Raw genomic sequence first — 25,446 nt, 5'->3', positions numbered from 1 at the left:
CATTCTTTGATCTAAGTTTCGCAATTGCAGTTCTGACGGTTTTGGTTCTCTGCCCTGTTGGAAGGCAAAAATCCTGCTTCAAGATTATTAGAAGAAAAAAATCATTCCCATAGCATAATTATGCCACCCTCATGTTTCACATTAGGGATGGCTCCTTGAGGTTGATGGCCAGTGTTAATTCTACCTTATACAACATTTTGCATTAAGATGTGGGTGTCATCTAAGCAGAGCACCATTCATATATTTGCTCTGCCTCCTACTTGGCTTTTGGCAAAGGAAACAGGACTTCTTCTGGCTTTCTTATCATTACTCATTCTTATATCCCAAACTGGTATACTGTATTACACTAATAGTTCTCTTCTGTGAGCTCCAGATCCCTGCAACTCCTCCAGAGTTACCATGAGCATTTTTACTGTTTCTATCTTCAGTTTTGGTCATGCTGTTAAAATTTTTGTTTGAGGAACTGAACAGAGCTCTGTGAGATGCTCAAGGCTTGAACATTGTTTTATGATCTATTCCTGTTTTACATTTTAAACTCCAAAGCTCTCTTCCTGACATGTGCTGTGTTCTGTGGTGAGATTAGCAGGCAGATGGATGCTAATAATTACTTTGGTATCTTCCACAATTAAGCAGCAATATATTAAAGAGGGTTCAACAAACCATAATTTTCAGCATTTAACTGTGAAGAAATTCTAAATTTTGCTAATGCTATTTCTCGACAAGTTTTTTTTGTTGTTTTTTTTTAATGATGAGCCATTAAAAAACCACCAAACAAACTAACTAAAACATCATTACATGCAGACTGGGAACATTTAAGAAACCGTGACTACACAGCAGCATCATGTTCTGGATGGGTCCAAAACAGGCTGAACTGAAGGATTTTCACACTTGTTAATCCTACAGTGACTGTGGAGTGCACACACATGCTAGGACACACACCCTCACACACGCCATACACACTGACACAGAGGGAATCCAATCGTTTGCCTGATTAGAGTGGCTTAGCTTTGACTATGACATCATCTCTGGCACGCACAACCAAACCGGACCGGGCCAGCACACGCACACGCATGCACACCCCGACAGAGATGGATTGGGAGCAGCTGCATGTATAGGTGCCTGAAATAGCAAACTTACAAAAGTCATCCCCAAAAAAGACTCACCTTTCTCTTGACAAACTGAAAAGCAGAACACTTCTTAAAGGAGAAGGCAGTTTTCTCTCCCCCTCCTCCTCTTCCTCCTCCTCCCCCGTTAACCATCTTCATGGCCGACACCGGCACTCCGCTTGTCTCCGTAGATCCCAGGGTGACGGGAGGACTGGCAGGGAGCAAGAGAGAGAATGTTTAAAGCACCAGGGAGAGAACAAGGGACAAAACATGGGAGAGATTCTGTGTGGCAATAAAAAAAGAAAAAGAAAACACATACACAAGAGAGTGAAACAGGAGAAGGTGGAAAAGGCATATGGAGCAGAATGAAAGAGGGGGGGGGCAGGATGCTGCAATTAGTGTTCTATTACTGGAAAAGCAACAAAGACGGGAAGAAACAAGGATAAAAGATGAACAGAGAGAAGAAGGGAAGGTGATAAATGGTCAGACACATGGAGATTGATGGAGAGGAAACAGCATTGTTTACCGAAGTAAACAAGCACACTCAAAGCATCTCTGAACTATTATAATGTGCAAAGTTTATGCATCCTTTTGCTCAGCGCATCACTCAGGAGTGTGCCGTCATGCCCGCCTCCCTCTGTACCTTTCTGCTGTTGTTTCTTCTGATTCCACTGATCCCACTGCAGCCTTTTTGTTTTGGAGTGAAGAGTCAAACGAGGAGAAGCGAGTCCTCTCGTCAGTTACAGGTGTCCCCTTCAGTTTCCTGCCTCAGCTAAGTCTTCATTCCCAAAGACAGACCAGAGAGAAGAGAGAGACGAGAAGAGTCCGTGATGAGGTTGCTGCGCAACAAAAACATGCCACTCAGTGGAATGTGTGTGTGTGCGTGTAGGGGTGAGTGTGTGTCATCAGTGGTGCAACAGCTTGAGATGCACCGTGGGTGACTGATCTGAGAAGGAGAAGTCAGGAGGTGTGTGTGGGTGCATGATGAGGGGAGGATGATGTGTCCAGTTGCAGTGCTGCTACTTTATCAATGAAAGGCTCTGCAGTGAGAAGCTGCTGCCTCCTCTCCCCTCCTCTCTCTCTCTCCATCCAGCCTCATCACTGTTCCTCATCTCCACCTCTCCCTCCCCGTTCCCCCCCCACTCATCATTCCTCTGCAGTTGAGGTTAGCTCCTCCCATTTTCTCTCCATCCATCGCTCTGTCACACCTCGTTCTTCCGAGGTCTTCTTCCTCTTGGCTAAAATTGTCCCAGCGAGGACTAAAGAGAACAGTGAGACCTGCATTTTGCCCGCTCTTCACGCTAACTCTGCAACGGCTTAACGCACAGAGAGAACATTTTAATCATGGTTCATCTGATTTGCTCCAGCTGGGCTTGAGCTCTCGCCTCCGGCCCCGTAATGTAACACTTCACTTTCCTCATTTGACTTCCCTGAGCATGATTCCTTGTTCTGGTTGTACATGTTAGAAGTGCTGGGTAGTTTGGCTGATGATCAAATAATATACAAAAAAAGTATATATATTTTTTTGTATATAATATACAAAAAAGTCAGTGTGTTTTTATGCTTTATTTAATTCCACGGTAAGTTTCTGTTTCTGATGATTTAGACATGGATATTATTTAAAAAATGTTTGACACAAAGTTTTACTTTTTGTTTTTATGTATTCCTGTTTGGATGCTTTTTGTTGGGTTGATCTCATTACTTTTTTTGTGATATTGTTGTGTTATTATAGCACATTATATCATAATATGTTTCATTAGCATTATCCTAAATTATTTTAAACTGAATTACTGCATTTGATGACATAGGAGGAATAATACGATGCAATTACTGTCCCTTCACTCAGTCTAAATTAAATAGCAGCCTGCAGCATGTGTTGACCATTCAACTGGAATAAATGTAATACTCACTATACGAGTCAATCTTCTTTAGCTTCATATGAAAGACATGCCTTTTGACTGGAAACTTTGACTGAGCAGTGCTTTGGTAGTTAGAATGTGGTCAAGAACATTGAATTCTGAATCATCAGCACAACTTTAAATGTAAAAAATAAGCTTATTAGGAAAAACTATTGTTTTTATTTCCAATTTATGATTTACTATCAACATTTGCTTCAACTGCTGCTGTTATATAACTTCATTCAATTCTGCTATCACCACCAAATTGATGGACTTTAAAAAATAATTTAAAAAAAGCTATTAAGAGGAAAAGGAGAAATAAACCTGGCTCAGGAATTTCTACACAGCAGAAATAATTTTAAAAAATCACACCTTTGAGTTTGTGCCTTATTTCATGAAGTCATTTGATTAAAGGAGAGGAAAAAAAACCAGCAAGCTTTGCATAAAAACACCAGTGGAATGCTTCACTGAATCCAGTCAGGAGGATGAAGACAACAACCTAGTTTGCCATAACATCTCCTCATAGAGCTCTAAGGGCTCTGGGGTGCTATTACATAGTCTGACAGCAGCACAGCCTTACATAACCACAACAGATTCTCTCTCAAATGTTTAACTGCATTGCACATGAATAATTCTGTGATCTCAGAAAAGATTCATTGCAGCTCTTGTGAAATAAAACAAAAAAACGTAGCTACTGAATAATTAATTACAGATTCTGCTCAATTTTACACCGCAGTTGAAAAATCAATAAATTGTAGCCTTTCTTCAAACTTATATAGGTGTGATAAAGTGTTATAAATAGCTGGAGCCTCATGAAAAATAAAGGATACAAACTGAAAGCTACATTTACATGTGAGAGGATTTTGATTTGTGTGAATATCTGATGCTTTATTCACTCTGATGTTCAGACACTTTAAGTCTGGGAAGCCAAGTGAGGCTGTTTGATGGTCAGAAATGGAACTGACCTGTAATCTGAGACGGCTAATGAGCTCCACTGGGTATGTGCTTATCATATAATGAACAACAACAATACAGCTTATTTTTATTTGCCTTTTTGGTGGGAAAAATATTAACTAAATCAACTAAAAGCCTTAACAACAATAACTGCACAAATAAATGGTATATCAACCATGTCTGTTGAAATAATGTGATGTCCTTACTGTAAAACCAAAAGAAAAGAGAAGTTTAGGATTGTTCTCTTTGTCAAGTGGGGTCTTTGTGAAGCTGGTGCCTATCTTGCAAAAGTTACTTTATTTACCTTGACGTAAATTGTTCTGGGCAAATATGCACAGAGAGCTGAACATTGCATTTTTACAGAAGAAATTTGGGCCACAATCAAAAACCTTTTGCAGTTAAACAAATTCTGAAAACACAGCATGTAAAGCATTTGAGTCAAAGCAATTGTCTGAAATAAATAAAAAAAAACAATATCACAAGTTTTCTCAAATGCATTGATGAAGCAAAACTGACTCATTACACATGAAGTGATACATTTCTGGTGTTATTTGGATGATAACTGGTTATTTCTAATGAAAAATAATGAAAACGAAGTAATGAAAAATAATCATTAGGAATAACGATTATGTCTAATCATTGTCAATAAGTTTAAATATAACATGAAACCATTAAACAATTATTTTGGACTTCTAAAAAGTATGGCCATCCTCTTCATGGTAAAGACACTCAATTCTTGATTGAGCTGCCTTAGCATTAATTACTGCCTCACTGCAAGGTGACATGGAAGCGAGCAGACTGTGTTACCGACGGCCAGGTTGATGAACGTCCTTTTATCTGTTTTTCAGAGGCGCAACAGTCCTGTCATTTTCCTCTCAGTCTGGCGAAAAGCCTGATGTTTTAGTTCAGGAGAGGCTTAAGCCCAATACTTGGCTCTCAGCATTTTGACGCTACTCAACTTCGTTTTGAAAATTCTGCGCAAGCAATGTTGACAGGATACCACACCTCTAGTGCCAGTTCAGCAGCAATCCTGCTACAGTGATAATAGTTTTCATCTAAAAAGAAAAAAAACACTTTAAGTGCAAGCCTAATTAAACTCGTGAACTTATTTCTTTCCCTCGTTTCTTATACTGTATTTTAATCTTTGCCCTTTGAGGTGTCTGCAGTGCATTAATCACAGCTGATTCCCACGCCTCCTTGACTTCTGCTCATCTGCTCAGAAAAGCACCATCTCACAGAGGGTGAATCTTTTCTGGGCACGAACCGGCTGACCACTGACATGCGGCGGTGAGCTCATAATTTGGCAGTGATGCCCAGACCATGTGATCCCCCGACTGCATACGGTTCGTACTGTTCTCTGAAACACATTCCTCCTTTTTTTCCCTCACTGTCTTCCACTTTAAAGGGAATGTCATAAATTAACCATAGTTTTACTCTGCACCAAAAAAGGTCTACATACACTGTTTCCCCGCACACGGTTTTTCTCCCCTCACTGAAAATTGAAGTAATACTTTTTGCGCTTTTGCAGCAAAGAAAAAAAAAAAAGAACCTGATTTCATCTGATGTGACTTACTGTGAAAAAAAAAACAAAAAAACAACAAAAATAAAAACGCATATGTTTTCAAAAAGAAGTACTTGGTTTGCACAGGAGATATTCCTCACAACCCCACAGTGCTTGGTTGGGTGTGAATGATCTGCAGAAAGAAAAGGTGTTGAAACAACACAGGAAACGGAGGCATGTTGTATAGGAAGAAAAAAAAAAACGTGTGAGGGTATCAGTATGCAAGTAAGTGCAGAATTTCCTGAGTCAAGCAAGTAAACAATGTTTATTCACTTTGACAACTATGTACATCTGAATAATAAATAGGGTGATGAGCACAATTTTGTGTGTCAGTATCTGCTTAAAGTGTGTGTGTGGATATGATTTTCAGTCTCTGTCATACCTTTTAATTAGGTGTAATCTGCCTCAAGGTTCTCTCAGGGTGTAAGCGCGAGCTTACTGAATCTATCATTGTCTAATGAGCTTTATACACACAGCCACGAGCGTACTGTTAGTGCAGACGTGTGTGTGTGTCTGAGATGTGTGGGAGTTTGGAGAGAACCTGCTTGCAAAAACAGGAACGGTCTGAATCTCGTGGGGAAAGAGAAATACTTGCACGTGCCAGGGGTTGTGGTGGGGAATTGTTTTTATTCACTGGCCACACTCCCAAGCTGTGTTGGTGCTTGAGAGTGTTGTTTTGTGTGGGAGAAAGTGCAGCCGCGATCTCCCGATGGGACTGACAATGCTGCAGTGCTGAGCTAAGGAGACAGAAGGAAAGAGCAGAAAGGGCCAATTAGATTGGTTCACGAGCTGACAATCATCTCAGAGCTCGCTCGGCTAGAACCAGAGCAGCGACTGCAACGCTCAGCTTGTGACAGCCTCCCCCCAAAGTTTGGATTATTATTATTTTTTTTCTACATTTGTGAGGTTTTTATTTGGCATGACACTCATGAATTTAATCTTTTTCTTCTGCACTTATTGGGAGCGAGGAGTCCTGTTAAAAGTAATTTCACTCAAAAAATGAAGACACAAAACAAAAGGTGCAGAATAACACGTAGCTAATACTACTGCATTTAATACTGAGCTAAATCTACAGGGTTCCTTTACATCATCCGGTAGTAAAACTATCTTACTGCATAGTTCAAATCAGTGTTGAACATAAACAAATACTGGCTAATCTCCAGACAATAAATTATACGTGTTTATTTTAAAGGCCAAGTCAAGTGGTTGGCAGCAGAAGAGGGGAAAAAAGAGATTAGGAGACAACATTTCTAATCTGAAATGATTGACAGTGTTCTAGAAGTTGGTAGCTGTGGATAAGAACTGGGACAAGTCGGGTTTAAAAAAGAAAATCAGTTGGAAGGAATATGGGGCGATGTGTCACATTGGAGTTGTGAAGGTTGAGTCACCTGATGCTCACACACCTGATGTTCACTGACTGGATGTTATGTGTGATTAGATGTGTCGCTTGTGTTTGTGCTCAGTGTGTGTAACTTGAGTGCGAAAGAAGAAGAAATGAAGCGTGCCGTAAGATACGCAAAGTAATCGCAGGGGTGATATCACCGCACACGCAGAGAATCGGACACTTATTCTAGATCTTTGCTATTGCATTTAGCAAAATTGTCTTAAATGCACTTGCAGGACATATCTGTAGTCTGTTGAAAGTTCCTGGAATCACATGAATTCATGTAATTTTGTTTGTTTTTAAGACAAAGTATTGTGAAGGCTTGGCTCGAGTTTTTAAAATACCAATGTCTTAACTTTTTTCACTTTCATTTATTTCCAGACACTCACATGCACAGATAAAACACAGAAGGAAATGCAGCTCTGAAAAACAACCCCAATTAAATCTGTGGAGGTACTCTGTGGATCTGGCTTACATTTCTCTACACATCACGCTTCTTATTATATTTAAAGGTATAATTTTATGACTTATCTACAGCAGTATGTTATTAACAGTTTTTAATAATTACAGAGAGAATATATTATACCATTTATGAGCAAATTGGAACAACAGATTTACATGCACAGTGTATTATGTTAGATTACTGTGAAAAATTGATTATATTTATTTTATTAAAAAGCACAAAATGGCTACCAATAGGTTGTGTGAATGATTTAAAATTTGTTTATTGTAATGTCTATGGCTTACAACCAATGGACACCCAAATGCCAGTTTCTCCCATAATCAAACTATGATAAAGAGTAACACCAGTGGAATGTCAGTCTACTGAAAAGCATATCTATATAGTGTGCAATATATACACTAAGTCAAAGCTTCCTCTGCATGGATAAATGTGTCTTTGTGGCTTGGCATGGTCTTTCATCTTCCTCTTGACAATCTTAAATTTGATAGCATAATAACAATATTCTCATTAAAGGAGGTAGTGGTACATTTACAAATGTGGACAGGTGCCAAAACCTACTGAAAAATTAAAAGAACATCTTCATAAAGCTTGCCAGCAGACATAAGCATAATGGGCTCTGAAATGTCCCGCTAGACAGCTGCACTGTAAAAAAAGTCAGTAAATTTACGGTAAAAAACTGTAAAAAACCAACAGTTTTTGACCGTCGTATCCAAAAACATTGCATTACCGTAGAAATTACATGGAACTACCGTAAGTCGAAACTGCAAAGAAAGTCAGTAAATTTACGGTAAAAAATTGTAAAATGCCAGCAGTTACTGACCAGAATATTCACAGCATTATACTGCCGTAGAAAATACATGGCATTATCATAACTGAATAAACATATATCCTAAATAATTGTGACAGTCACGAATGTAGAAAATACAGAAATATAGTGTAAAAATATAAGTAATTGTAAAGTTCTTAAAAAATTGTAATATTGCCAGCAGTTAATTACCCTAAACTTAACAGTAGCAATCAGCCAAAATTACAAATTTTGCTGATGTTTAGATCTACAATGTAAAAGCGTAAACAAGACTGCAAAATAATTTTTTACAAAGAACAGAATGCTGGTGTGATATTTTGGTTTCTTTTTTAATAATGCCTTTAATACACCAAACTGAAATCTCAGCAGTAGACCAGGCATCGATCTGGCGATCCACCGATTGCAAAGCAAACTCCTACAGCCAACGCCACCATCATTTATGAGAGCATTTGATCATTAACATTAAGAGAACTGTATGTTAGCCCCTCTTGCTTGAATGAAGCTGAAGTTGGTTTCCAATTGCTGCTTCCAATTTGGGAAATGGCTAAAGGGCAATTCCACCTAATTTTTCACTGCAATCAGCATCTTTAATTTACTCTAGCTAAAAAACTACAACACCTAGACTCTTCAAATCTGGACTAGATTATTCTCAACTCATATCAGAATATTTAGAACCAAGTGTGGGATTTGTAAAACCTTTATCTGATTTGTGAAACTTCAATAAAGAACAATTCTAGTGTTATCCAAAATCATACAAGTTGTAAAGTCACCCATCATTGAAGTTTCACAAATCCCACACTTGGTTTTAAATATTGTGCTATTAGTAGAGAATAGTCTAGAGCAGGGGTCCCCAAACTTTTTCCTGCGAGGGCCACATAGCTGTTCCTTTCTCTGCTCGGGGGCCGGTCTTAGTTTTTGGAGAAAGATACCTTAGAAACTTATTGTCGGCGGGGGGGGGGGGGGGGCTGTTCTGTCTTTGAAACTGTCGACGGGGGGGGGGGGGGGGGGGGGGTTGCTGACTACGACACATTCGCGGTCGCTTTTAGATAGATTTTTACCCAGAATGGAAATGGAAAAAACCGTGAGTGAAACGGTGACTGGGACTGACTAGTATATATTTGAGGGAAAGTTAGTTTAACATCTGCTCAAGAGCCCCCTGGTGGTTGAAGAGAAATCCACAAACCAGAAAATACAATATATGAAAAAATACACTGAATGCTCTCTGGTATGAGGAGGCGGGCCAGATCCGGCATTGCCAGACCAAATGACGCAGGCCGTAGTTTGGGGACCCCTGGTCTAGAGAGTTTTTCATTTTGTTATTGTGATAAATAGTAGGGTTTACAGTAAATGGAGACTGTTATTTGTCATGTAAACAAATAATTATCTAGTTTGCATTGCTGCTTGATCCTTCAGCATCAGCAGCAAGATTCTTTTAACTCTGTTCCTGTAGTGGTGTCCTGAACTCAACACAGTAAAGTCACTGTGCTAACTAAGGTTGCTAACTAGGGTGCTGAGAGCCCAGTAGGCCTGGTCCTTGTCAAGATGCTGCTACTGTCTTTGAAATCAAATTTCTGCTATTTTTGCACGTTCAGGAGGAGAAGGGCAACACATCACAGGTGAGTCCCTTTCACGGTTTCAACTGAAGTTAGCTAACTTTAACCAACTGACAAAGAAATGTGTAGTTTCTGAGCCATGCTGTTTATGTACATGCACTGCAGCTAGATATTTTTACTATATGGAACATTTAATCTTCACAGATGCAACACTTCCATTAATGTTTCTGTAGGAACGGCTGCATAGATTATATTTCTGGTCTACTTCAGACTACATGTGCTTAAAGTTATTGTTAATGGCAGAAGCAACTTTTTCCAAGTTTGGTTCAATAATTAATTTGAATTACTTTGAGTGTGAAATGTTCATGCATGCAAGTTAAATCTCTGAAGAACATGTTAGCTTTTGTTTCAATATTTTGGTAATACTTAGAAGTATAAAGCTTGGCATCAGAGATATTATTTAATATTTTCCTTTGACCTCTTGACTCTCACACCCAAAATACTTGCACTAAAGTCACTGGGTCCATGACAGTTGAAGGATTTGAAGATAAGAGAATTTAAATATTAATATTTTACAGCTTTTCTCAGTTTGGGTGCATCTCTCAGAACAGAATTGAAATTCTTAAAACTACCTGTTCAATCTTCAAATTACTGTGTCACTTCTGCACATCAAAACAATTAGTTTTGCAAGTTTTGCTTTTGTACATCATGTAGCTGGTTATGTACACTTCTATGCTTTTATAATTGTAATTTGCTTTTATCGTCTTGATCAAAATATGTTAACCCTCCTGTTGTCCTCGGGTCAAAATGACCCGCCACTGTGTTAAACCCCCCCCCCCCCCAAAAAATCCCCTAAATGTAATTTTTTTAACTTGAGATTTTAAGACTTTTCCTAGATTGGCCCAGACAATAGAAAAAGTTCAGTGTTGCTTTTATTCTCATTTCCATGTAAGCTGTACAAAAAAAGGTACAAAGATGGTCTTCAGGTCAAAATGACCCGTGAGGCAAATGGAGTTGAAATCAAGGTCACAGAGTTATTTACAAACCATAAAATGTTACAAAGTTTTAGTTGTGTCTCAGATCAATCAGTAGCAGAAGTGAGCAGAGAGTGGAAGGCCAATTTTCCGAGCCACAATGCCAGTCAAACTCTTTCACACCTACTCAAGACTGATGCGATTTGATGACCGTGAATCAAGACCAGCAAGACGTATGACAGACAAACTTGCAGCCATAAGAGAGGTATGGGACAAGTGGGTGGAGCGGTTGCCCTACCTCTACAATCCAGAGCCTGATGTAACAGTGGATGAGCAACTGGTTCCATTTAGAGGTAATCTGTTTTCATATTTGTAATAAAAGTGATTTTCACTATTGATTTCTTTGACTGTTTTCTGTGACACTGATACTAATCACTGATGCTAATGTCTTTTGTCCAAAGGTTGTTGTCCTTTCCGGCAGTATATGCCCAGCAAGCCAGCAAAATATGGGATCAAGTCATGGGTGGCTTCTGAATCAAGCTATGCTTGGAAAATGCAAGTCTATACTGGGAAGTCAACCAGTGGATGCCCAGAGAAGAACCAGGGGTTGCGAGTTGTGCTTGATGTGACAGAGGGACTGAGGGGTCACAATGTGACATGTGACAATTTCTTCAACTCTTATGAACTCGGACAGCAGCTCCTGAAGAGGAAGATCACCATGGTTGGTACAGTTCAAAAGAACAAGCCTGAGCTCCCACCTGCACTGCTTGGGTCAAAGGAGAGAGAGGTCTTCTCCTCAAAGTTTGCCTTCACACCCACCACCACTCTAGTTTCCTACCTCCCAAAGAAAAACAAGAATGTAGTTCTTCTGAGCACACTGCACAAAGACGGCGACATTAGTGACCGTGAGGACAGGAAGCCAATCATCATCCTGGAATAAAACCGAAACAAAGGAGGTGTGGACAACCTAGATAAGGTGATTGGAGCATATAGCTGCAGAAGAATGACTGCCCGCTGGCCCCTGGTCATCTTCCACAACATCATTGATGTGTCCTCCTACAATGCCTTTGTGATTTGGATAGAGATCAACCCAACCTGGATGTCTCATAAGCACAACAAGAAGAGGGTGTTCCTGGAGCAGCTAGGAAAGGCACTTGTAACTCCACTCATTGAAAGAAGGAAGCATGTCCCCCACACAGAAGCCTCAGCAGCAGTTGTGAAAGCTATTCAGAGTGCAGCAGCTCCTGATCAACCTGAGGATCCATCTACCACAGCCACTTCCTCAGCTAAGCCAAGTAAGAGGAAGAGATGTCAGTTCTGCCCTCAGACTGTAAAACACATACTGTGTGCTGCAGGTGTAAGAAATATATCTGCAAAGGCTGTGCACTTGCATACTGCCCTACATGTGCCAATTAGTTGAATGGGTTATGTTATTTTTCATATTTTTGTATTGTACATCCTCTTGTTCACTGGAGAAAAGTAAAAGAAAATTAGTCACTGTGATGAATAAAAATGCATTCGAAACTCATTTTGCACATTTTTTTTCTTAAGCTATAGAAATTCAAGTGGAGAGGGAAAAGTCAAGTATTCACACATTTTGTGGTGAGTGACAATATACAAGATAGAATTTGGTGTTTAAAATTCAATTAAGCTGCTTATATTGGGGGTTTATTGAAGACGGGTCATTTTGACCCGGAGGATAAAGGGTGTATACAGAAAATGAGGACAACAGGACAACAACGTGTCTGTGTTGAATTCTCAACTTCCAAAATAGCATCAGTTCATTGTGTAAGTCTTAACATGCATAAGTCTTAAAGTTGTCATAATGTGAATCATATATTAATTAATTTATATTCTATTATTTTCTAAATCTGTCCTGAATTGGTAAATTGCTCCCAAGTGAGTCCTGAGTTTCTCTAACAGGTCAGTGTATGAACCATTAGCTCAACCAACGATCAACCAGTTTTCTGAAACAGATTGGAGGTGCATCTTGTGAACCATCAGTTGGCAACATTATGCTCTATATAGTCAGAACACAACACAATGTTACATGTCTGAGAACTGATGAACAAGTATCTGGGCAGAGTGAACAGCCAGAGAGAAGAAGAGGAGTGAGGCTGAGGAGGAAATAGTTGGGAGGAAAGCAGAAGAAGAGTCAGAAGAGGCTGAGGACATCTGCCAGTTTCCATCAGTCCAACATCAGGACATGGCTGAGACCCACAACATGATGCTGATGGAGGTCCTCCCACCCTACTGTTCATTCCTTAACCCCACTGAGGAAAAAAGATTCCTCAGTGGAGTTAAGGAACAAAGTGACTATGGAAATTAAAATGTAATGTAATTTCTACAGCACTGTACAGTTTTCCTTGAGGAGATTGTCCTGTGGCTCCTTTTCTACTTTTTTTGTTCTCTGCATTTCTGTCTTTTTCTTTCTGAATCACCATGGCATGGTCCATGAATAAATTATAGCAAAAGCGTAAATCAGTGTTTCTCAATCCTGGTCTTCAGCGTCACCCTGTCCTGCAGGTTTAGGTATTTCCCTTCTGCCACACACCTGAATTGTATCTCTGGATGATTAACAAGCTTCTGCAGTACTTGATTGTCATCCAATCATTTGAATCAGCTGTTCTGGAGTAGAGGCACATCTAAAACATGCAGAGCAGGGGGGCGTTGAGGACCAGGGTTGAGAAACACTGGCGTAAATGATCCTTTTGTAGTCTCTTCTCATGACTAATCGATTTGACTGTCTTATCTGTACATAGAGAGACTATAACTTATTATTTTGAGTCACTGATATGTTAACAGACAGGATTTTAAGAGCTGAACTAAGGATTTTGAAAGCAAACAAATGCTATTTTTCCTGTTTCTACAAATTGTTTTGAGAAATGCGCTTACTGTTTTGTAAATGCCAACAATGACTCGAGAAATGCACCAAAAGTGACTGAGAAAAACTAACCTAGCATAAATTGTCTCAGCTGTATCAATTTGTTTGCCTGTATGAAAAGTGTTCACATTTACAGCTTTGTTTCTGCTAGCTTGCAGGAAATGTAACTTACATAAATGGTTGAAGACAACCTATTGGCCTTCATGAGACTCAGATAAATGGTGAGTATCTATTTCATAAATTGCCTAAAACAGTTATATTTGTTTTTAGTTTGTGTATTTTGTCTGGTTGCAGACCAGAGGATCACACCTGTTGACAACAAACAAAGGTTTAACTACTGAATTTTCAGTCAGAAATGATCACACCACCTGGTTGAAGTACCTGTGTCCATATGCAAGTCAACAAAGGTGAAACAAACATTTAAGCGAATAAGATGTTCATGTAGTGCATCTTTCTAACTTTTTCTTTTTGTTTTCCAGCAGAGAGGAAACACCCGATTGACAACATGCGAGTCTCAATTTCAACCTGTGACTGGGAAGACTACAACCATCCTGAGCAACGTCTGATCTCAGCGACTTGTGACTCTCAACCCAGAACAAGAATCCTTTTATCACCATTTTGTCTTCTACAATATGTTATCTCTTATGTGGACACATACTGTTTGTTTTGTTTTTGTTTTCCAGATCTCAGTAATACCGTGAGGAAACTGGACATAAAATAGAATCAGTTCTTTTTTTAACTTGACTTTTTAAATAGAAATTGTTTCTTTAAGTGGATTACTCGTAATCTGTATTTTTGTTTAATTAGAAATTATTTTCTTTATAACTTTCTGTATAGAAATGCTTGACAAGTTACACTTCCTTGGTTGTTGTACTATAATTTGTATGGTAAAATTCTGGTAGGAACAGAGACCAGTAATTTACCATAAGTTTTTTTTGGGGGGGAGGGTTTACAATAAAATGTCAATATATCATACAGTCTGGATGTGTTTTTCACTCATGTAGATATTATGCCTCAGTCAGCATGACCGTATTTACTACGGCAAAACCACATTTTATTTTTTTTAAAATATTTTAGGAAGTACGGTATTTTACCGTATTTTAAAAATACGGTAGAATCCTGCATTTACAACATACGGTAAAAAACTGGCAGCTGTGGTTGCCAGAATTTTACCGTATATTAAAAATACGGTAAAATCCTGCATTTACAACATACGGTGAAAAACTGGCAGCTGTGGTTGCCAGAATTTTACCGTATTTCAAAAATACGGTGAAATCCTGCATTTAGCAAATACGGTAAAAAACTGGCAGCTGTGGTTGCCAGAATTTTACCGTATTTTAGAAATACGGTAAAAAACTGGCAGCTTTGGTTGCCAGAATTTTACCGTATTTTAGAAATACGGTAAAAAAATGGCAGTTTTGGTTGCCAGACTTTTACCGTATAAAGACGGTAAACTTCTGGCAACTCAGCTGCCAGTTTTTTACCGTAAAATGAGGCCGTTTTTTTTTACAGTGTGCACAAATTATCACTGACTGTGGAAACGTCACATTGGACCTCAAGCAGCTTGGATTCTGTCCATCTCCATTCCTCCTCCAAACTCCGGGGCCTTGATTTCTTCTGAACAAACCTCGGGTTAACGCAACGTTTGCTTTGAAACCGTCATTTGTCACACTTCTTCCCTCCACTCAACTTTCAGTTGAAAGTCAATGAGTGAACAGCCGGCTCCTTTAGCAATACAACCTGTGGTACGCCCTCTTGATAGAGTATCATTGACTGTTTGCTGGACAAACAAATCAACTACCAGTCTTCTTCAACATTGCTTTGGCCACAATATAACATTTCTCAGATAAAACATTTTTTTTTATCATGCATATTTTGTAATATTTATATTTATACAATGAATGGATGATATCATTAGCATTTCATTAGCATCTATATTATATAAAAGTTTCACATTTTATTTGAATTACTTAAATTTACTTTATTGAAATATTCTAATGCCCTGAGAGGCCTTTTTTATTACATTTAAGCCATTACTTTTTAGATTATTGTTAGAAGTTTTTTCACAGTAAAGAATAAATTACAGCATTAATAAGCTGAAAATGTTCAAATTCAGGAAGTATAAACAACCAATTCACATATCCTATTTAATTACAGTCACATATAATGTGTCAAGCATCTAGTGACAACAGCACTAATGAAATTAATGCTACAAAAAATATGCATGTGTTTGTTTTTTTTTTTTTTTAATAAGCCATATTCAAATCTACAATATCAGATTCATGTTGTTTCATGATGTTGTGTGACAACCCTGCCTTAGCTGCTTACTTCCACTGCTTACTGCCACTTGCAAATAGCATTATCTATAGTTTTTAAGAAGCCCAAGGAGGGAGAGATTCTGGCCGTCGATACCTGTTGAGGTATATAGTTCAAGCTGTAATGTTCAGACTGGCCAAATTGAGTGGCATTCAGAACATTCAGTTCCCCACATTTCATGGTGCACAAATCAACAATGTGGAGCAACAACTTTTCACATACCAGTTGTGCCCTGGTTTGCTGCTCTAGACTGGCACAATTATAGAAGATTAGACGAACAAAAGCTTCAATACGAAAGTAACTCACACTTTGCTTATTCTTAGCACTGTAAAAAGCACACACACATACACACACAAATTATTTTCAATCTTTTGTTGCTCCTCTTTGGGGTTTTTTTTTTTGTTTGTTTTTTTGTCAGTAACTGTATGAAATATTCACCAGTACCTTTGTCTGTCTGCTTGTTTTGCAGACGTCTTCTGACCTTTTTACTGATGCAGTCGTGGCCTGGAAGATTGACAAGGGTAAGCCTGGAGACTCTGCAACATATCACCTGTACACGCATGCATACACACCCCTACGCACGCACAACACACCCACACCCACACACATGCACAGAAGCAAATGAGTCGTGTGTCTCCAAGGACAAACCTCAAAGGGCAATTTATCATATCTTTTCATCTTAATGTTCAATCTGTCATGAAAATGAAAAGCACAAGAACAGCAACAGAGCCACAGGTACACACTGTTGACCGATGAAAAGGACTTTAAAAACTAGAAGTGAAATGATTATTCAGAAACAATTTGATATCAATTTCATATAATATATGCCTTACTTTAAAGTTATTTGTCATACAAGAAAGACCTATATGGAATGTAGATACTAGTGCACAATTTCTGCAGAAATGTCATGACATTCTTCTTTAGCTGTTTTTCTCAAAAGTAATTCATTTGATTTGCGTCATGCGGCATACTTGCCCGGGTCATAACCGAGTTCTCCTTTCAAAAGCTTTACAAAATGTAAGCAGCTTCCTTTGAGTGATGATGTGGAATTTTTACTCCTTCTCAAAAATGATTACTTTAAAAAGCATTTTAGTGCATAACAGACTTTAATTTTGCTATCCCTAAGTATTTCTCCATAAAATCTTGTGCGAGGGCTAGGCTAATATGAGGGTTGGTTTAGTTAAATCTTCTTCAAAAACACAATGTGTTGTATTTAGTTGACTTCCTTTGCAGGCCCAGGAAATATCTTTTTCGGATTTAACATTGTTGAAATTTTAGGGTGAATAAGAACATACAAACTGCTGGATGCTGTGTTTTAAGAATATCTGCACTTCTGTCACAACCTACATGGCAGCTGTTAGTACCTCCCTAATTTCTGCAGCTGTCTTTTATCATATTCTTATCTTAATTGCTGTGCAAATTTCTCATTCTTCTTTCTCTTGTCAAGAAGACATTCTGCTAATGAGTTTAATGACAAGAAATCAGTTTTATCGATGACGTGTCACATGATGCCTATAATGCTCCTTTATATTTGAAAGCCTAATTAATGACGTCAAGTATCACTGTACGACCATTTATCTCTGAATTGAGTTTTTTGGTTTGACCAAGCAAGTTGACACAAAGGAAGCCTCTCTTTGTTGGACTGGCTCTGTAGTAAGCTTCTTTGATCCACTGCTAACGCAGCGTAGATCAAGACAGAAAATATACCGGGTTCAAATATTCTCCTATTGTCGTTTCTTCTTCCATATACGTCCATGTCAGAACTTTTCCTCGCTCTTTGTCCTTGCTCCAGCTGTCCCATTGTACCAGCAGCAAAATTCCACTCTTTCCAAGAACAATGGGAAGCGTGGACTTCACAGGAGCGATGGAGTCGATGGTTCTGCGATAAGGAAGCGAGCAGGAGCCACTGGGAGCACACAGACATACAGCTGCACTATTTACAGACCTGCTTTGTTTCTGTCCTTTGTTCCTAAGGTGGCTTGTGGCATGCCAGTCATTTCCTTCCATAAGATTGACGCTTTTATGTTCATATTACTCCCTATTCAAGTGTGATTTATATATATATATATATATACAGTACAGACCAAAAGTTTGGACACACCTTTTAATTCAATGAGTTTCCTTTATTTTCATGACTATTGACATTGTAGATTCACACTGAAGGCATCAAAACTATGAATAACACATGTGGAAATATGCACTAAACAAAAAAGTGTAAAACAACTGAAAATACCCCTTATATTCTAGTTTCTTCAAAGTAGCAACCTTTTGCTGTGATTACTGCTTTGCACACACTCTGCATTTTCTTGATGAGCTTCAAGAGGTAGTCACCTGAAATGGTTTTCACTTCATAGGTGTGCCCTGTCAGGTTAATAAGTGGGATTTCTTGCCTTATAAATAGTCATGAAAACAAAGAAAACCCATTTTAATTAGAAGGTGTGTCCAAACTTTTGGTCTGTACTGTATATATATATATATATATATATATATATATATATATATATATATATATATATATATATATATATATATACAGTATATATATACTGTATCTATATATATACACAAATACAACTCCTTATTAGTATGTCGACCATCCCTGTTCATCACAGTTTAATGTCCAAGTTTTCATTAATACACAACTGCATCAATGCGAGCCGGTGTCATAATATTTTAAGCTTATACATTATTAATAAATTCTCTTTGAATAAGTAGTGTGTAGGTTAGCGTTTCTGTTGTTCAAAGTGATTTTATTATTTTATTTATCAGTAGTGATACAATTTTAGGTGGCTGATAACATACATTTTTAGCTCAAGGGGCCATTTACATTTTTTAAATAAATATCGAATACTGGAAAAGAATAGGAATGAATTCACTTCTTTGACTTTGTTTCAGGACTGATTCATTAATGACAATCAATATGATTTAATACAGTTGTAACTTTATTGCATTTAACAATATTGATCTGAAACATTCAAATACTAATTCATTTATTTAATGGGACTAATAAATATGTAATAATCACAAGAAGCAGCTGTCCTGCCCATTGCAACATGGCACCACTGAAAACAATGGTGTACACCTCACATAAATGTACAAACACACAGACACACGATGGATACCTAGAGTCCCGCACTTCATGCCCGAGATTCAGAGTGTCCTTTATTGTCCAACTTCCTGCACATGCGGTCAGCTGCTTCCTGTCTGGCGCCACACTAGTGACCAGCCACAAACCCCCATGGTTCATGAAGCAGGGTCAAGGACAGTGGGAGCAAAGATGAGAAAGGTTGATGTAAAGACAAAGGACATTGTCACGTTCAAAGTCACGAGTAAAATAAAAGCTGGAAGTTGTTGATTTTAGCGTTTACGCAAATAATACAATTTATTGATTTATCTTCCTATCAAACCTGCAGCAGATTCCAAGGGAAGAATGAATGATTTCTCAATGTGAAGTAGAATGCACGAGTAAGGCGAAATGCAGGCTGGCAGATGTAAGGCAAAAATTTCAGTTTCATCATGAATGGCCTCGACATGGACTGAGCGAGTGGAAAAGCTGGTTCAAAGTGAAATCCTGACGGATTCTAAGAAAAAGACACAGAGAGCCAGATGAAAAACAGAGAGGGCTAGCTGGAGGGGGCGAGTAGATGTGAGCGAACAGAGCAAGACGTATATAAAGAGGAGAGAGAGCGATGAAGGGAGAAAGAGAGATCTGACAGAGGGTGACAGTTTTCTTTCATAAAGAGCATTTGATATGAGTCCTGGTCTTTTTCCCTCAGGAATGTAGCCTGCTTTTTCTTGTACACAACACACACAAACTCATAAACATAACACATAAAGTGAGTTGTCAGTAAAAGTTAGGCTAACCTCCGCAACTACTGGATACATAAAGTTTTTTTATTATTATTATTTTTGGTAGACATATAATTTTAATTCCTTTAACATCCTTTCAGCGTATCTATTTCCTGACTCTGATGCCAACATAAAAGTGAAAGCTTCCTGGCATAATGGATTACAGGCAGTCCTTACTTTAGTTCATTTATAAGGTTATATCAGTGATTCAGTTCAGCACAAGCCTTCTTCTTAGAGAACATTAGTATTTCAACCAAACAAGGTCACACACAAAGAATCAGGAAGAGGCAGCTTTAGGTCAAACAAAGTCTGAGCAGAGGACAAAAAACGGGGGGAAAGGATAGAGAAGGAAACAAATAGCAGCTAATGAAAGGATTGAATAGAGCAGGACATTGCTCTTGTTTCTCGTTGCACAAATACAAAAGTAGCGAGTGGAAAACGTCCATTTTTTTCAAGATGAAAGAAAGAGTTGAAAATTGCCGTGAGCTTTCAAAATGGGTTTGATGAAATGCATGAACTTTATAAGTCCCACGGAATGATGCAGTAAGGAGCACGCTCATCATGTGAGCGTCCTCCTTGGATTTGCTCATGCAATAATGCAATACATGTGCAAATGCAATAGTGATATTCAGCACACAGAGTGTTGCAAAAGTGCTCTTAGGTTGTTGCTCTTTGGGGGAGGTTTTTTACATTTTATCACATTTATACAAGATATGTTCATCTTTTATTTATTGCTGGGATTTTTTGTGAAACTCATTTTCAGTTTGAATCATATCAAGATTATGAATTTTCTCAAAAGGCGAGATGTACCAGAGTGTATTGATAAAGTCCATTAACAAGCTGTCAATTATTACTAACTAGCTGTCTCTGCATTCAGTGAGTACTTCTTAAAATTAAATAACAGTAAACATCTTTTCACTGATGTAATTTGATAGTGTAAACGTAGATATATTCTCTACAAAACCTATAACTAAAGCATGGGTAAGTTTGTGTCTTTTCTTCCCTTATACTCAGTTTTGGCTGAAACTATTTAGATAAATGGGAATATTTTTCTCACCCAAATGAGCAGTATACTATTCTAGTCACTGTGAAGCTTCTTTCCCCTCTGGTTAGTTCCATACTACAGTATACACAGCCTCTTCTACGCCAATGCATTAAATAAACAATGATAAATATACTATATATATAAGTTCAAAACTGTTGTACAATTCCAGGCATGGGGAGTGTAACGAGATGTAATTCCTGTGAGAATAACCTTCTTCTGCTACTTTCCAATTCTCTTTCATCTGTTTCTCTTTCAGGCTTGTTTTTCACTCCCTCTGTTTTACATGGATTTATCTCCAGAGGAGTTGAGACTTCTTATAATGTACTCTCTCCCTTTTCCCTACATATACTCCCATATTGCCGATACTCCTCCAGATCACACTCGTGTTTTATACTCTGAGCATTGTCAACACGTTCTTATTCATATTATATAAATTAAATTGTCCCCAAAAATTAGGAATAACAATTTCCAGTTTTCATTTGTTGTCTTTTAGATTTCTGCCATCTGAATTGGCTTCTTCTTTTTGATTAGTGGAAACTTTTCTGTTTTAGTACTTCATGTTCTCATGGAGAAAAATAAATCAATGATGTTCTGAATTCATGTTTAAATCATCAAATCAATATCTTGGTTATGGTGACTGTGCTCCAATCGGAATAAAAATGCATTTTGCACTGTGACAAATCATAACATGGTGACAAGATGATAGAACAAAAAAACACATTCACCCTGTTTTAGCTAGTGTGTCATGGATGATGAACTTGATAAAGCATGACCATCGTGTGTGGACATTTGATTGTTTATTCTGTAAAGTATGACACATTTGACCTAATAGCCCTCATCCTCATCCAGATCTCAAGTTGTTCATTACAAGAGTTTATACACAACATATATTGGTACATTCAATTTTTTAGAATAAATATTTGTACTTGCAGGGTAAGTTACCACCCCCTGAACTTCCAGTTATCTGTGTGACATCAGTTAACTCAGTGACTCAAGTAAACGGCTTGTTCTTGCTGGTGATGAAAATCAATTGTTGGAAATCCGAAATAGGAGTCTTATCAAGAATGCTGCGCAATGCACACTTGTTTTTTCTCCCAATAGAACAGCGTGTTTTATGGACTATTTTATGAAACTGTATTACTTCATCATGCTGGTGAAGTCTGTGTTCATTACTATTCTGTGATTGTGCAAGGTGTTCCAGAATCAGGAGCAGGCTAATGTTTTTTTTTTTTCAGGCAGGCTCAACCAAGGTAATGTCAGTTAAAAACACATTGTTATGCCAAGTAAATTAACATCAAATGTAAACATTATATCTTGCAGATTGTGATGCCATCATTTTCTTCCAAGGGTTAGGGAACAGTTACAAAGCATTACTTAGCAGAAAATCACTTAAAAGAAATAACTAACTTTTTCAGACTTCAAAACTACATAGTATAAGAAAACATCATTATCACAAATAATCTGCTTTTGTTTGACTTTATTGTCTGTTTCTGTATTACCTCACAATAAATCAATTGTCTACTAACATCACTTACAGCTTATAAGCTGTTGTTACAAGATCACAACGTTGCAATACAACTGGGTTAGATTGGTTTTGATTTTATTTACTTCTCATCTCTTTTACTTTTTTTGAAAAAAGTCAGAGCCACTCATTTTTATGCCCCTGAGTTGTAAATAAAGGTCTACATTTTTACGACTGAGTAAGAGGGAAACAGCAATATCACTGAACACTTGAGCAACATTTCCTTTTAAAGTTGTCTTTAACAAAGTGTTGAGCCGACCAACACTTACACAAACTCCAATGTCGATGAGCACATCCCATCACGGGGACTCAAACACGTGCGAATACGCTCAGACTCAGACTTCAGAGACTACAGAGGTGCTTTGAAATGGAAATCTTCCAGCCATGTTCGAGGGAACTCTGAGCTGCAGGAGAAAACTGAATTCTCCCGACGAAAGAGAAAATACGAAAATAAATTCCCCAAAATGAGAAGATGACACAGAAATGTGTGCCACCTCAAAATAAATCACTCTGCGGTATTTGTTCCCAAAAGGAGCCATGTCAGGATTTTTTTGATTTTTTTATTTATTAAAACATGCACAGTTTTTGATGAATCATTGATGATATCGTCTTTTTTTGGAATAATTTTATGTGTAAATGATAAACACTTCAAAAATAAGCATCGTGAAGCAGAGCAACATGACTCATGACGAGCTGCTGAACATCAAACAGACCTGACATTTGCTTTACCTGCAACTGTAACGGATGAGTGGGCAGCGTGCTCGCCTCTTTTAAAACGAAGGCAACAAACAGCATACTTGTGATGTAACTTTTTTTTTGTTATGTTTAAGTCAGAAAAATAGTTTCTTCATTTTGCACAAATGTTTCTAATACTGCATGTAAAGGATATGTTTTTCTATTGGCTAAATGATTTATTATCAATATAAATACCTAGCATACACAATCTAATAATAAGCCATCCATCCGTATGGACCTAAAGTGGGAGAAAGCATCTATTATCTCTAAACTCTATAAATCTAGCCAAGTTAGTAAGTTGTATAAAGCTCTTGAGTGCTTGATGGAATGTTACCCACAAATGATTGGCTGCTTCTGGCATTAGAAAATAAGCCTGTTTTTGCTGATACGGCAAAAACTCATTCAAATGTCTCCTCAGTTCGCAACCAAAGCAAACAGTTTAGCAGTCAGACCTTTGTTTATTACAGCTACATGTAGCAAAAACTTGTTCAGTATTAAACTTTGTATTTTATTTGTCCTACTCAAGGTAGTCAAACGGTATTGCAAACATTTAACTTCTGAAGTTACAGTTAACATTAAAATAACATTGAAGAAGTATCCATACACGTTCATTTTTTTCAGTTTCTTTACATTACAAAACAAATGTTAGAATTGTATGCGCCAGACTGAAAGAAAGTAATGCATAACTGTAAACCTTATTGGTAGGTTTAGTTTGTTGACACCCCTAAATAAAATCCAGTACAACCAATTGATTCCTCCTATAAACTGGTTCAAGATGGAAAAATTGACATATACTGACTTTGTTAATTGTATTTTTCAGTTAAAGAACTTGATTTCCTCTTACATTTTATTATGCTGCCTGTTTTTCATTTCTGAGTGTGACACAAAAATTGTCACGTATTTGTGTTGATTAATGCGCAGTTCTGACCATCTGTCCTGCTGTCTTTTCCCCTCTCCCTCTCTCTCATGCTGAGTATTTTCACACGCACACACTGACATTGAAACCACCACGACCATAAAATCTTGCCGCTGTGTTATTGGCTGAGGCAGAGCATCTCCTGAGCCAATGAGCATAGGGGACAGGTCTGAGGACGGTAAGTCCGGTAAAACTACTTGGTGACTGAATAATTTTGATGTGCCTGTGCCTGTGCATGCACATGAACACAAAGGGGCAGATGAGGGAATGGGGACATGCCTTGCATACAGAACAGAGAAGTCTGTCTCAAAGAGGCTGGTCAGAGACACTGGGAAGGGAGACAGGAAATGGGATGTCACAGTTTTGCTGCTGGTGGTTTTCATCTGCGCCCTCTTCTCGCTTTTTCACAAGTTTAAAACTCCCACATTTAATCAATTATCTCTTTTACTCCCTATTCCTGGTTCTATATTTCCCACTTTTGTCCTGATTTGTCCTCAGGATGTCTTTATTTATGGTCAGGGCAAAGAATTTTTTTTTTACCAGGTTCTATCATTCTTCTAATTAGCCTTTTTGATGATGAAGCGATTTCTCCCCCCCCCCGCCCCTTTTTTTTCTCGAGTTTGTCTGATTTGCGCATCTCCTCTCTCTCATAAATCAGCTTCCTCTCCTCATCAGTCTACACTTCCTCCCTGGAGATGCATGTTGCTTGAAGCTAACAGAAAAATGTGTTTCTCTGGCTAATTGCGATCCTGTATATCCAACAAATATGTGCCCATTCATAAGTCAGTGGATGTGCTGTGTGAACTAGGACAATGAGCTTGCCTATTCAAAACTTTCTACCCACAAAAGCCACAAAAACAGAAGTGAAATATAGAACTTTAAATGGTAAATTGCAAGGACCAAAACATTGATTTTCCTATTCTTGTGTACATTGAATGCAGCATAATTGGTGTTCAAAAAAGATAAAGCAGCAGGCTTTGGGCTACAGAATGTAACTTTTACAAAAATATATATACTTTTGTCAAAATGTCATGACAGTATGTGACAAGACAGATAAATTGTGTAAAAATAAGAATTGCCAATGAAGAAATGCAGGTCTTAGTGTTGTCAATCATTCTTGTGTATGTGCTGAGAAAAACCTTACTTTCAGGAAAACACTTTATCTGCCATCATCAGTGGCCATTCTACCTATGCTGTGCATTCCTGGCAGACTCTGTTGTGGTGAACCTTTTGAAAATGATAGATTTGCATCATAGATGCACAGATGATAAATCAACAGCTACTTCATGATGTTAGCATCTGGAAACAAACTCTCAGAGGAATGTCTCCCCCACCTTGTTGAATCTATGCAAAAAGTAAGGTAATGATTATAAAGGTAAAAATTAGATCTGAAATCTTACATTTAACTGCAACATGGTATAGTAAAGGGTTCTGTAGACGATGTTGAAGGGAGCTGAAAGTTTACTTTCAGCCTCCATACT

At 38.0% G+C, this 25,446-nt stretch overlaps 1 protein-coding gene across 1 annotated transcript in view; it reads right to left on the bottom strand.

The window, feature by feature from the left end:
* Window positions 1-2,112, bottom strand: part of sgk1 (serum/glucocorticoid regulated kinase 1) — a 33,820-nt gene extending 31,708 nt beyond the window's left edge. Inside the window, exons 1-2 of the mRNA XM_032584715.1 lie at window positions 1,750-2,112; window positions 1,164-1,317 (exon numbers count right to left, since the gene is read on the bottom strand). Of these exons, the coding sequence (XP_032440606.1) occupies window positions 1,164-1,265 (102 nt within the window). The 5' untranslated portion in view covers window positions 1,266-1,317; window positions 1,750-2,112. The remainder of the gene's footprint in view (window positions 1-1,163; window positions 1,318-1,749) is intronic.
* Window positions 2,113-25,446: the final 23,334 nt, after the last annotated feature.

The sequence above is a fragment of the Xiphophorus hellerii genome, chromosome 15 (assembly GCF_003331165.1).
Source record: "Xiphophorus hellerii strain 12219 chromosome 15, Xiphophorus_hellerii-4.1, whole genome shotgun sequence".
Taxonomy (NCBI): domain Eukaryota; kingdom Metazoa; phylum Chordata; class Actinopteri; order Cyprinodontiformes; family Poeciliidae; genus Xiphophorus; species Xiphophorus hellerii.
The sequence above is the reverse complement of the archived record's forward strand: the minus strand, read 5'-3'. Positions and strand labels throughout refer to the sequence as shown.